The sequence below is a fragment of the Ichthyophthirius multifiliis genome, assembly GCF_000220395.1.
Source record: "Ichthyophthirius multifiliis unplaced genomic scaffold scaff_1120509250143, whole genome shotgun sequence".
Classification (NCBI taxonomy): Eukaryota; Ciliophora; class Oligohymenophorea; order Hymenostomatida; genus Ichthyophthirius; species Ichthyophthirius multifiliis.
The window spans coordinates 1-10,927 of NW_004087047.1; the positions used below are offsets into that span (position 1 = coordinate 1).

At 16.0% G+C, this 10,927-nt stretch overlaps 2 protein-coding genes across 2 annotated transcripts, besides 5 other annotated features; one reads left to right on the forward strand and one right to left on the reverse strand. All coding sequences in view use genetic code 6, as the record gives it.

Moving 5' to 3' along the window:
* The first annotated feature begins 27 nt into the window (after positions 1–27).
* Positions 28–74: a microsatellite.
* A 1,169-nt stretch (positions 75–1,243) lies between these two features.
* Positions 1,244–1,309: a microsatellite.
* A 1,235-nt stretch (positions 1,310–2,544) lies between these two features.
* Positions 2,545–3,423, forward strand: IMG5_050590 (hypothetical protein; the record flags this gene model as incomplete). Its single annotated transcript, XM_004037457.1, has 2 exons — positions 2,545–3,031; positions 3,116–3,423. The coding sequence occupies 2 exons, from the start codon at positions 2,545–2,547 to the stop codon at positions 3,421–3,423; spliced, it is 795 nt and encodes a 264-aa protein (XP_004037505.1).
* A 61-nt stretch (positions 3,424–3,484) lies between these two features.
* IMG5_050600 (major facilitator superfamily protein, putative) lies at positions 3,485–4,039 on the reverse strand (the record flags this gene model as incomplete). Its single annotated transcript, XM_004037458.1, has 3 exons — positions 3,485–3,536; positions 3,696–3,879; positions 3,916–4,039. 3 exons carry the CDS (start codon positions 4,037–4,039, stop codon positions 3,485–3,487), a joined length of 360 nt encoding a protein of 119 aa, XP_004037506.1.
* Positions 4,040–7,193: 3,154 nt separating this feature from the next.
* Positions 7,194–7,245: a microsatellite.
* Positions 7,234–7,281: a microsatellite.
* Positions 7,282–8,767: 1,486 nt separating this feature from the next.
* Positions 8,768–8,830: a microsatellite.
* The last annotated feature ends 2,097 nt before the right edge of the window (positions 8,831–10,927 follow it).

A 10,927-nucleotide genomic window follows, 5' to 3' on the forward strand; every position in this document is an offset into this window, starting at 1 on the left:
TTATATATTTATTATTTTTATTTATTTATTAAGGATAATTTAAATAATTAATTAAGATATTTTAAAAAAATTAAATTATATTAATATAAAAAACTAAATACTAATTTAAAATATTTAATGCACTTTATTAAAAAAATAATAATTTATGAAAAATATTTAAATGAATTCGTCTTATATTTATAAAAAATTTAAAATATTTATATTTATTATCATTTATTTAAATATTTAATATAAAACTACTTTTTTTAGTGATTAAAGTATTTGAATAAATGATTCTTAAATCTAAAATATTTTGAAATAAAAAAATTATATATTAAATTAATGTAAATTCTAATAAATATAAAATTAAAGTTAATATATAATATTGTAAATATTCGAAACACATTTTGATGAAAACAAACAAATTGATAATTAATATTACTTATTAAAATAGTTAACTTAGAAACTTGATAAATATCAAACTATCTAATAATATTTTTTAATAGAGTCTAATCTAATATCGAATAATTATAGTAAAAAATAAGAAATAGGTTTCGAATAATAAAAATATTTTATAAGAATTAATAAATAAATAGTATAAAATTCAGAAAAAATATAATAAATCAAATTTTTATTTAAGTATTTAAAAATATAGTAATCTAAATTTTTTGTTATTAATTAAACATAATAACTAAATACTTTATATAAGTTAAATTATAATATAGTTTTTTTTCAAAAGCAACTAACATTTTAAAATATAGAATTTTAAATTAAAAACAAGAAAATTTGTTTCATTATATTAAGCTGAAGACTTTAATTAAATATTTTATAAAGTTTAAGAATAATAAGATTTTTAAATAATTAATTTTAGTATTTAATTAATTACAATAATATTTTTAATGAAATTAAATAATTTTTAAAGATTTAACATAAAATTTGGAAATATCTATTTATTTATAAGAAGATGATGTTACACTTAATATTTAAGAAAATTTTTTGATTAAAAAATATGAATTTTAAAAAGACTTATTTAAAAGATGCTGATATTAAGAAAATTACTTGAAAATTAAAATCAAAGGATTTTAAAACAATTTTTTAGATATTATTTCAGATTTTATTAATAAATTAAAATATAGCAAAATAAGTATCTTGTATATCTATTAAAATAATTTATTTTTATATAGATAAATAAATATTTGTTTGATAAAGTTAAATCTTTATTTATTAAAAAAATAAAAAAATAATAATGAATTGATAAAAAATTTATTAAGTATATTTTTTATTAATATAAACAAATATTTATTATTGAAATTAAGATATATATATTATTTTTGTATGAATACTATTTTATAAATCTGGTTCTCAAAAAAAAAAAAATTGATATTTTTAATAATATTATATATATATATAAAGAAAGAAAAGTTGAGTAAAATAAAACTATTTAATATTTTAACATATTTTTCTAAATATATTTTATTTTATATTTTTTATCTGTATTAATAAATTATAATACTCATATTTAATCTATTTCTTTTAATAAAAGTTAAGAAAGTTCTTAATTTTATTAGTTTATCCATTACTAATCATTTTAATTAAATGAAAATTTTTATACTCCACTATTTGTTTAAATAAAAATAAATTAAAAATAGCTTTAAATTATAAATAAGAAAATACCTAATAGGAGATGAATAAAATAATAAGTTTTTTGTAAGTAATTTATTTATAATAAATATTTAATCGTTTTTTAATTGTAGTTATATATTTCCTTCGCTTACTTCAACGTTATTTATTTTAATACTAGGACTTTATGTTAATATTTCTGCTAATTGCTATTTACATAAATATTTTTTATATATTATAAATTTATTATATTTTATTCTAACATTTATAAATTTTCCACTATTTTTTTCGAAATTTTATCTTTCTTAATCACTTTTTTAATTATATGTTATTACTGAAGATAATCTTAATAATCTTAAATTTGTTTATCTTTAAAAACCTTTATTAAAAATGTAATTTATAGTAAATTTTTGCATTTTTTTATTTTGCTTTTTTGTTTATTATAGAAAAAAAATAAAAATATATCTTTTAAAATGCAAATTAAAATAAATATTATTCAATTATTTTTTTATTTAAAATTTATTATTTTATATTTATACTAATACAATATAATAAAAATGTTTTATAAAATTTTAAACTTAAGATTTGTTTTTAATTTTTAATGGTTTATTAAATTTTCATATATAAATAGATACAATTAATAAATTTATATTATTTTTTGAAATATATTTACTATTTTTCTAAATAAATAATTCAATTAATTGAATTATAATATGATTTTAATTACATTTTTTTTGTTTAAAACTTATAGAAAGTAGTTTAATTAAAAGTTTAATTTTCAATAAATATTTTTTAAAAATTTATGAATCTAATACTAAAAATTAAGATTAATAAATCAATTAATAGTTATAGTTTTAAAAAAATAAAAAATTTAAAAAATAATAATATTTTATTAAATATTATAAATCCTTATTTAATAAAAAGAATATTATAAAATAAAAATAAATGAAGTCAACAATAATGCATGAATTAAAACCTGATATGAAACGAGACAACTTATTATTTTTAGCCCGTTTATCATAATAAACTGAAAGATTTCCTGAAATGTTAGAATACATGAAACGTATAATATAATAACCTTAAATTGAATTAACAAAAGATGAAAGAAATCTTTTGAGTACATCTTATAAAAGCATAGTAGGATCAAAACGTGCTGAAATACGTGTATTAGATGCAATATTTGAAAAAGAGAAAAGACAAGATTAACAGAGTACTAATCTGCAATATATAATAAAATATAAGTAAAAAGTTGAAAGGGAAATATTTTAAAACTGTGAAGATTTGATAGCAATTATAGATTAAATTTTACTTCCAAATGTTAAATGTTTAGAATCGAAAGTCTTTTATTTAAAAATAAGAGGCGATCATTTTCGTTATTATGCAGAATGTTTAAAATCGAGAGCTTTATAATAATAAGATAACAATAATTCCGGTGATTTAAATAATAATAATAATAATTCAGAATATGAAGAAGAATAATCTGAAATAATTGAATATGAATGTAGGCCAAAAGAAGAAGTTGAAGAAGAAGCTCTAAACTCTTATAGAGAAGCAAATGAAATTGCAAGAATGAATTTAGCCTCAACTGATCCTATTAGATTAGCTCTCATTTTAAATATGAGTGTTTATTTTTTCGAAGTTTTGGATAAAATTCATGATGCTATTAGAATTGCTAATAATGCTTTTGAGGAAGCAATCTAAAATATTGATAATGTTAATGAAGAAAATTATAAAGACTCAACGCTTATTATGTAGTTGTTAAGAGATAATATCTAATTATGGACAGATCTTTTATAATAATAATAAAATTAAGAAGATTAATGAAAAAAACTAAATATTATATATATAAATATCTATTAAAATAAGTGAAACAAAAAATGTATTTTCAATTTATTTTCTTCTCATTTTATTATAAATCGTTATTTTATTATAAATCGCTTTAATTATTTTAAATAATAAAATATTTTTCTTCTTCTTCCTATTCTTTTCTAACATCTAACTACTTCTAAGTTTTATCTACAGGAAAAGTAATAAAAACAGATATAGTAATAAATAAAATTATAGAAAAAGCCAAAAAAATAACCCATTTATCATACAAGAATATTTTATATAATACAAAAGGAGCTAAAGCACCTGCAGCCCTTCCACTAGCAGCACATATACCCAAACCCATAGATCTAAAGTTAGTATCATAACTTTCTGAGGTAACTGGCTATGCAACTAATCCTGCGAATTTTGAAAAGAAAAGAATAGCTCCAAGTCCGAATAATAAAAATTTATCTTATAAAAAATAAATAAGTAACTAAAATATCATACAGAAAATCAATGACGCAAAAATAATTCTTATTCTTCCAACTTTTTGGGTATCGACAAGTAAATAAGCAATAATAGAAGCAGGAATTTCACTCAAAGTAGCCAAAAAAAAGTCAAATATACCCATTCCTTAACTGTGAAAAAGAAAAGGTAAAATAAAAGAAAATCCAGAAGAGATAAACTAAGTGTTAATAGAAGCAATTATAAGTCTCCATGTAATTGGTAAATTTTAATTTTAAAAAATTCCTTTAAAAACTTAAAATTTAGAAATTTTATTCTAATCTTCAAAGGTATATAATTACCAATTTTACAATTTTCTTTTTTCTTCATCTGTAATTTCAATAAAATTTCCTTTCTAATGATTTTTTATTCCAATATTAGACATAATTGAAATTGCATCATCAATTTTTCCTTGCGAAAGTAAAAAGCGTGGACTTTCATCTAAAAATAAAAAACATAAAATTGCCATTACAAATGTAGGAATTGCTTAACAAATAGCCATTGCCCTCCAATTTCCTTCTTCAAGGCTTACAAGGAAAAAAGTACATAACAAAATTAAATAAAATTTACCTAATAATTATGCACTTTATATAATTATTAAAGCCCTTCCTCTTAAATGAACTGGACTTATTTCTGTACATATTAATATACCAATTGGTATTGTCAAACCTATTACAAATCCATATAGAAATCTAATTAGAATCATTTATATATAATCTTAAGCAAATGAAGTCCAAATTACAGTTAATAATTATACAAAAGAACCTGCTATCATTGTTTTTTTTCGGCCTAATAAATCGCAGAGAATACCTGCAACTATCGCACCTAAAAATAATCCGAAATAAAATAAACTGCCTAATAATTCTATTTGCGACTAATTTAATGACCATTCTTTTTTTAAAATTTAAACTAATATTATCATAAAAAAGTTCTCGGAGCCATCAATAAAATCTATAAAAGACACAATTGAATAAACCTTTACTTAATTAACATATTTTATTAATATATTTTTTACTATCATTTAATATGGACCAAAACCCAACCTTTTTGATAATATTTCATCAAATGAAATTTTGTCATGAAGAATATCCATTTAATTTGTTTGATTAACTTTATTTATTTTATATATATTTATGTTTTAATAAATTTACAATGTATTAAAAAATATTTATGAAATAAAATTTCATTTTTAATATAAATTAAACTTTAATATATTATTTTTTATATATATAATTACTTAGTAAATTATAGTTTATTTCAGAGCTTCTAAAAAAAAATTAACTTTTTTATTTCCTTTTTTTTATAAATAAAATGTTTTTACCTATTTATTTTATTTATCGTTTTTTTATATGAACCCAAAAATTATCTTTAATAATTTATAAAACGATATTGTTTTTCTTTATTATTTCAAAATATCAAATTGTTTTTAATTTAAAATCAAATAAACTTAAGAAAAACAATTAATAATTAACTATAAATAATATTTTTTAAATATAAAAATTTTAATCTCTATAAATAAAAATAAATTATTTTGCTAATATAAATATAATTAATAAAAATATAAAAGCTATAAATATTATTAATTTTATATTTCTAAAAATGCTTAAAAAAAACATTTAAATTAAATAAATAATTCAGATATTAATAAAACAAATATATAATTTAAAAAAGTTTAATGGAAAATTAAATTTCTTGCCTAAAATTTATATATATATAAAGTGGTATAAATAAAAAATTAGAATCATAAGCTTAAGAAAAATAAATAAACTATCTTCCTTTAATAAAAGATGAAATATAAAATAATAATAAACATAATTTAGTTTAATTTGGATTACCAATCAACTATTCTTTTGATTATAATTAAGAAACAAATTAATTATTTCGATAAAAATTTAAGTTAAGCTCAGATAAATAATAATAATAAAATAAAGTTTAATAAAAAACAGAATAAGTATACTTACCATAACCAGAAAGAAATAATAACCGAAAAGTTATATTGTAAATAGATTAATAAAATTATGTCAGTGAACCTTTGCCAGATATAAATTATGATAATAGATGTATGAAAATAAATAAAGTTTTAAAAAAACTTTAAATTACAAACTCTAGCTTTAAAGATTAATAAGAATAAAAGTTTTAATTAGAAATTAATAGTTATTTTTCTACTTAATAAAAATGAGTAATATATAAAATATTAATTAATTTTTAGCAAAATCATTAATATTTATATAAAAAAGTTTATTAATCAGTATAATTAAATATTAATATTTTATTTTTGTGTGTATAAAACTATATTATATATAAAATTTTAAAATATTCAACAATAATAATAATAATAATTTATAAAGTTTCTAATTATATTAACTTCAATAAATAGAATTATTTTTTAAAAGTAAGATATGTACTTTTTTAAAAATTAATTAAACATCTTTTAGATATAAAAATATATAAATTATTCTAATTTATATTTAAAATTTATAATCATTTTTATTTATAGCAAATAGTTTTGCATAAATTGATTTTCATATAAATTTGGTATTAAAAATAAAAAAAGTACTAAGTAAAGAAAAAAGGGGAAAAATATTTATTAATATAAATTAACTTAAATAAAAAAAAATACAAATAAAAAAGAAAAATATGAATTATTTAAAAAATTCTATCAAATTAAATTATGTAAATTAATTATATAGAAGATAATATCATGCGAAAAATATTACAACTACAGACCTTCCAATAGATTATGATAAAAATGAAATTGCTCAAAGATCTGGATTTAAATAAGGAGATTAATCACCATATGCATACAATGAAGTATTTAAATATCCTGAGGATTATTAACCATGGGGCTTTAATTATAAAGGTGATGGAATTTTGATAAGTGCTTTAACAGCAATTATATTTACATCTTTTATGTATAGATATTCACATTCTTAAAAAACAGGAAGAAAAGAAAGTAAAATTAAAGATGTTTATTATAAATTATGATAAAAAAAAGCAAATAAAATGTATGTTTTATTAACTTATTTTTTATTTAAAAACAACAACAAAAATTGAAAAATATTAATTGGAATTATTTATTATATTTATTATTTAAAGATAAAATTTTATCATTTTTAAAAATTAATTAATGTTTTAAAATTTTCTTTTTATTATATAAAAACAAAATATTGGTAAAAACAAAATATTAATGTAAAAATAATGTATAAAGTTTATAATATATTTTCAAAAGTTTTATTTAATCATTGCTAACATGTTAATTTATAAATAAAAATAAAAAATATATAAAAAATTATTATAAAAGTAATTAAATATTATTAATATAATAATAAAATAAATATATGAAAATAAAAAATATAATATTTTAAAATATTATTATATATTTATATGTTAATTAATAATTATTAATTTATAATTTTTAAATTTTATATCTATTTAATTTTCTTATTAATTTATAATTAAAAAAATATGTTTAAAGATGATTCATAATTTAGCTACTCAAATTTAGATTAGATATAATAAGCTGTTTTGGCAATTTAATAAAAAATGAGTAAGTTAATTAAATAAAAGAAAAAATAGAAAGAAAATGAAATCGAGAATTCAAAACAAATTAGATTTGAAAAAGATGTTATTAAATTAAATGGTCCTTTAATAAAAGAAAACTAATTTTAATAATATGAAGCTGCAACTTTAAAAATACAAAATTTATGGAGATAAAAAAAATAACTAAAAATAATAGATAGAGTGGATGAGAAAAAAATAAATATTAATAATTTTTAAGACAGAATGAAAAATTGTGAAAAACAAATGATTTAGAATATATAATATAATTAATTAAAAAATATTCCAAATATATATCAATAAAACTAAAAAAATTAATAAATTGCTTAATAATAAAAAAACAAAAATACAATTTAAATTTAAAATTAAAAAAAGATGTTTCAAAATATTCAAATTAATAATATAATATTTAAGAATAATAAATAAAAAAAATGGAAAGAATAAGAAAAATAAATCTTGTTGAAACTAATAGAAGTATATGGAAACAAAGATTGGATTTCAATATGTAAGCATTTACCAGATAAAACACCGATTTAATGTTAATAAATGTATAACTAACTAATTAATAACATATAAAAATAATGAGAGTTTTATTTAAAATATAGCATATAAAATAATTATTAATACTTTTTTAAAAATATTAAAATATTCTAATAAAAAAATAATATTTAATTTTTTTTTATATATGTTTATTTTTACAAAAAACATTATACATTTAATAATATATAAATATCAAATACTTTAATGGATATTAGAAAGATTTTTGCAAAGTAAAAGAGGTGACTATTAAGAGTAAAAACTTTATTTGTCCATTTAAATCGTTATATTCGTCTACTTTATATAAAATTAGCTTTTAAATGTACTGAGTTTTAATCTCCTGTGATTAACTATATAGGAATTTATATTTTAGTTCTTTATCTATAACTTTTAGTTTCTCTTTCTTTAAAATGGAGAAATTTTCTTAATATATACATACGATCGCAATTTTGAGAAAATTTAAAAGTATTATTGCGCCTTCATTAAAATAGAGTTTTTTAAAAAATAACCGTATAAATTAAAAAATTTAAGAACATGAAAGTATATACTTTTTAAAATGTATAAAAATAAATAAATATATTATTAATTTATTATTATGATTATCCTTATAATATAAAATAAAAAATTGACTAATAATTTTAACCTTCATTTTAATATTCGATATTGATTGTATTTAAATATATATATTAAAGATATTTTTGATTTTATTTCTGTAAAAAATACACATATTAATTTTCTATTATGTATTAAATTAATAAATAATTGAAAATGAATATTTATTAATTAAAAATTAATATTAAATTAAAATGCATTTAAATTAAAAAAAAATTAGATATAAAAATATTAGTTTTTTTTTTAAAATTTATAAAAAAATAAATTATTTTCAAAATAATTATTCGGCATTAAATTCTTCTTCTGCTCTTGAAAACGTCATTTTAGTTATCACCTTTAATTTTATAAAAATTTAAAAATTAATTTTTATTTTTACTCTTGAATGTTTAGTATTACTTTCTAGATTAAATTAATTTTAATTTGTATTACACAATAAGTCATCATATTTAATTTTAAGTAATTCGATTTCTTAATATAATTCTAATAATTCTCTATTTTTATGATGAAGCTCGACGCTTTAACTTTCATATATTTTTTTATATTATTCATATTATTTTATTGTAATTTCCAATTCCCTCGAAACATTATCATAAGTTTCTCTCAAGCATAATAATTCAGTTTCATATGTTCTATTTTTATTTTTTAAATCTTAGTTAATATCTTTTTACTCTAAAAGCTATAAAAAATAATTATTTTTAATTTATTATAAATATTAATTTTATTAAAAACTTATTTTTAAGCTAAATCTGCTTCTCTCTTATATGAATTCATTAATTCATATACATTTACTAGTTCATTTCTTTAATCAATTATTGTTTATTTAAAAACGTTTATTTAATTTTGAGTTTCTTATTCATCTTGTTTTCCTGAAAATTATTGAAGTTTTAATTATTCTATTTCTTTTACTTATAGATCTTATTCTTTTTTTAATTACATACATTAATTGTATAATTCATTATTTTCTTCTTTTAATTAATTAGTTTATTTTTTTTAGTATTCTAATTAATTTTCAAATTCCAAACTTTAACTTTGTCTTTCCTTTTTTTGTTTAAAAAAAATAAATATATTTATTCATTTTTTATTTAAAAAAAAAAAATCTTTTTTTTTTTAATTAAATTAAAATATAATTTTTAAACTTTATTTATTTAATTTTAATGTTGAATATTAAATGTTTCTTATAACTTATCTATTTAAATTTCTAATTATTTTATATTTTATGTTTATTTTTCATTTTCTATTTTTAAATTAGTAATTATTTTTTCTTTTTCACTAAGATTTTATCTTAAATAACTTATTTCTAAATTAAAAATACTTTTTCTTCCACCACTTTCAGCTAATTACTTTAAAATTTTATTTTTAATTTTTAAAAAATAAACAAAAATACATTATTAGATTAAGACAGTCTTTCTTCATTAAGCAGTTTTTCCAAATTCGAAAACTTAGTTTTCCATAACTCAATTTCTGATTGCATTTTATTAAATTGAGTAATTTAGGAAATTTAAAAATCTATTTATGCTTACATTTCTGAATTTTTTTATTTTAAAAAGACATTATCTTATTTATATTAATTTAATTAGTCTTTAGTAAATTAAAGATCGATTTTATTATCATTTTCATCTTATTCCATTGTTTATTTAGTTATTTTTAACCTTTCAATTTCTTAATGTAAAGTGTCAAGTTGAGTAGTTTTTATTTTATTTTATTCAACAACTGATGCATATTCTTATTTAAGTACTTCGTATTTTTGGAAAATTTCTTTACTTTTATTCATAGCTTCTTTATATATTTTTGAATTTGAAGTATATTCGTTTTCTAGATCTTTGTTTCTTTTTTCATATTGAAAACATTTTTATTTTAAAAATTATTATTCAGCTTATTTTGATTTAATTGTTGATAATTCATTGTTTTCGTTTTATTTTAATTAATTGTTTAAGTTTTCAATTTCTTTATTTAAAATTTACTTTTCTTTAAAAAAAAATTGTCTCTCCTTTTCAAAATAATGCTTTTCTTTTTCTTAAATTTCTCTATCCTTTTTGTAAATCTCCAATTCATTTTAAATTCTAGTTTTTTCATTATGAATCACAATTAATTACTCTTTTAATTATCTTATTTTACTAATTTTAGTATATTGACTATATTCAGAATCATTGTTATCATAATTATTAGGCGATTAATTATCTTAGTTTAATTATATTGTTTTAATTTCTATTTAATTTAAACTTCTAGAATTATTCTAATTTGTTTTATTATTATCGTATATTAATGAATTATTAGTAACTTCAGTTTATATTGATTATTATTTTTCTAT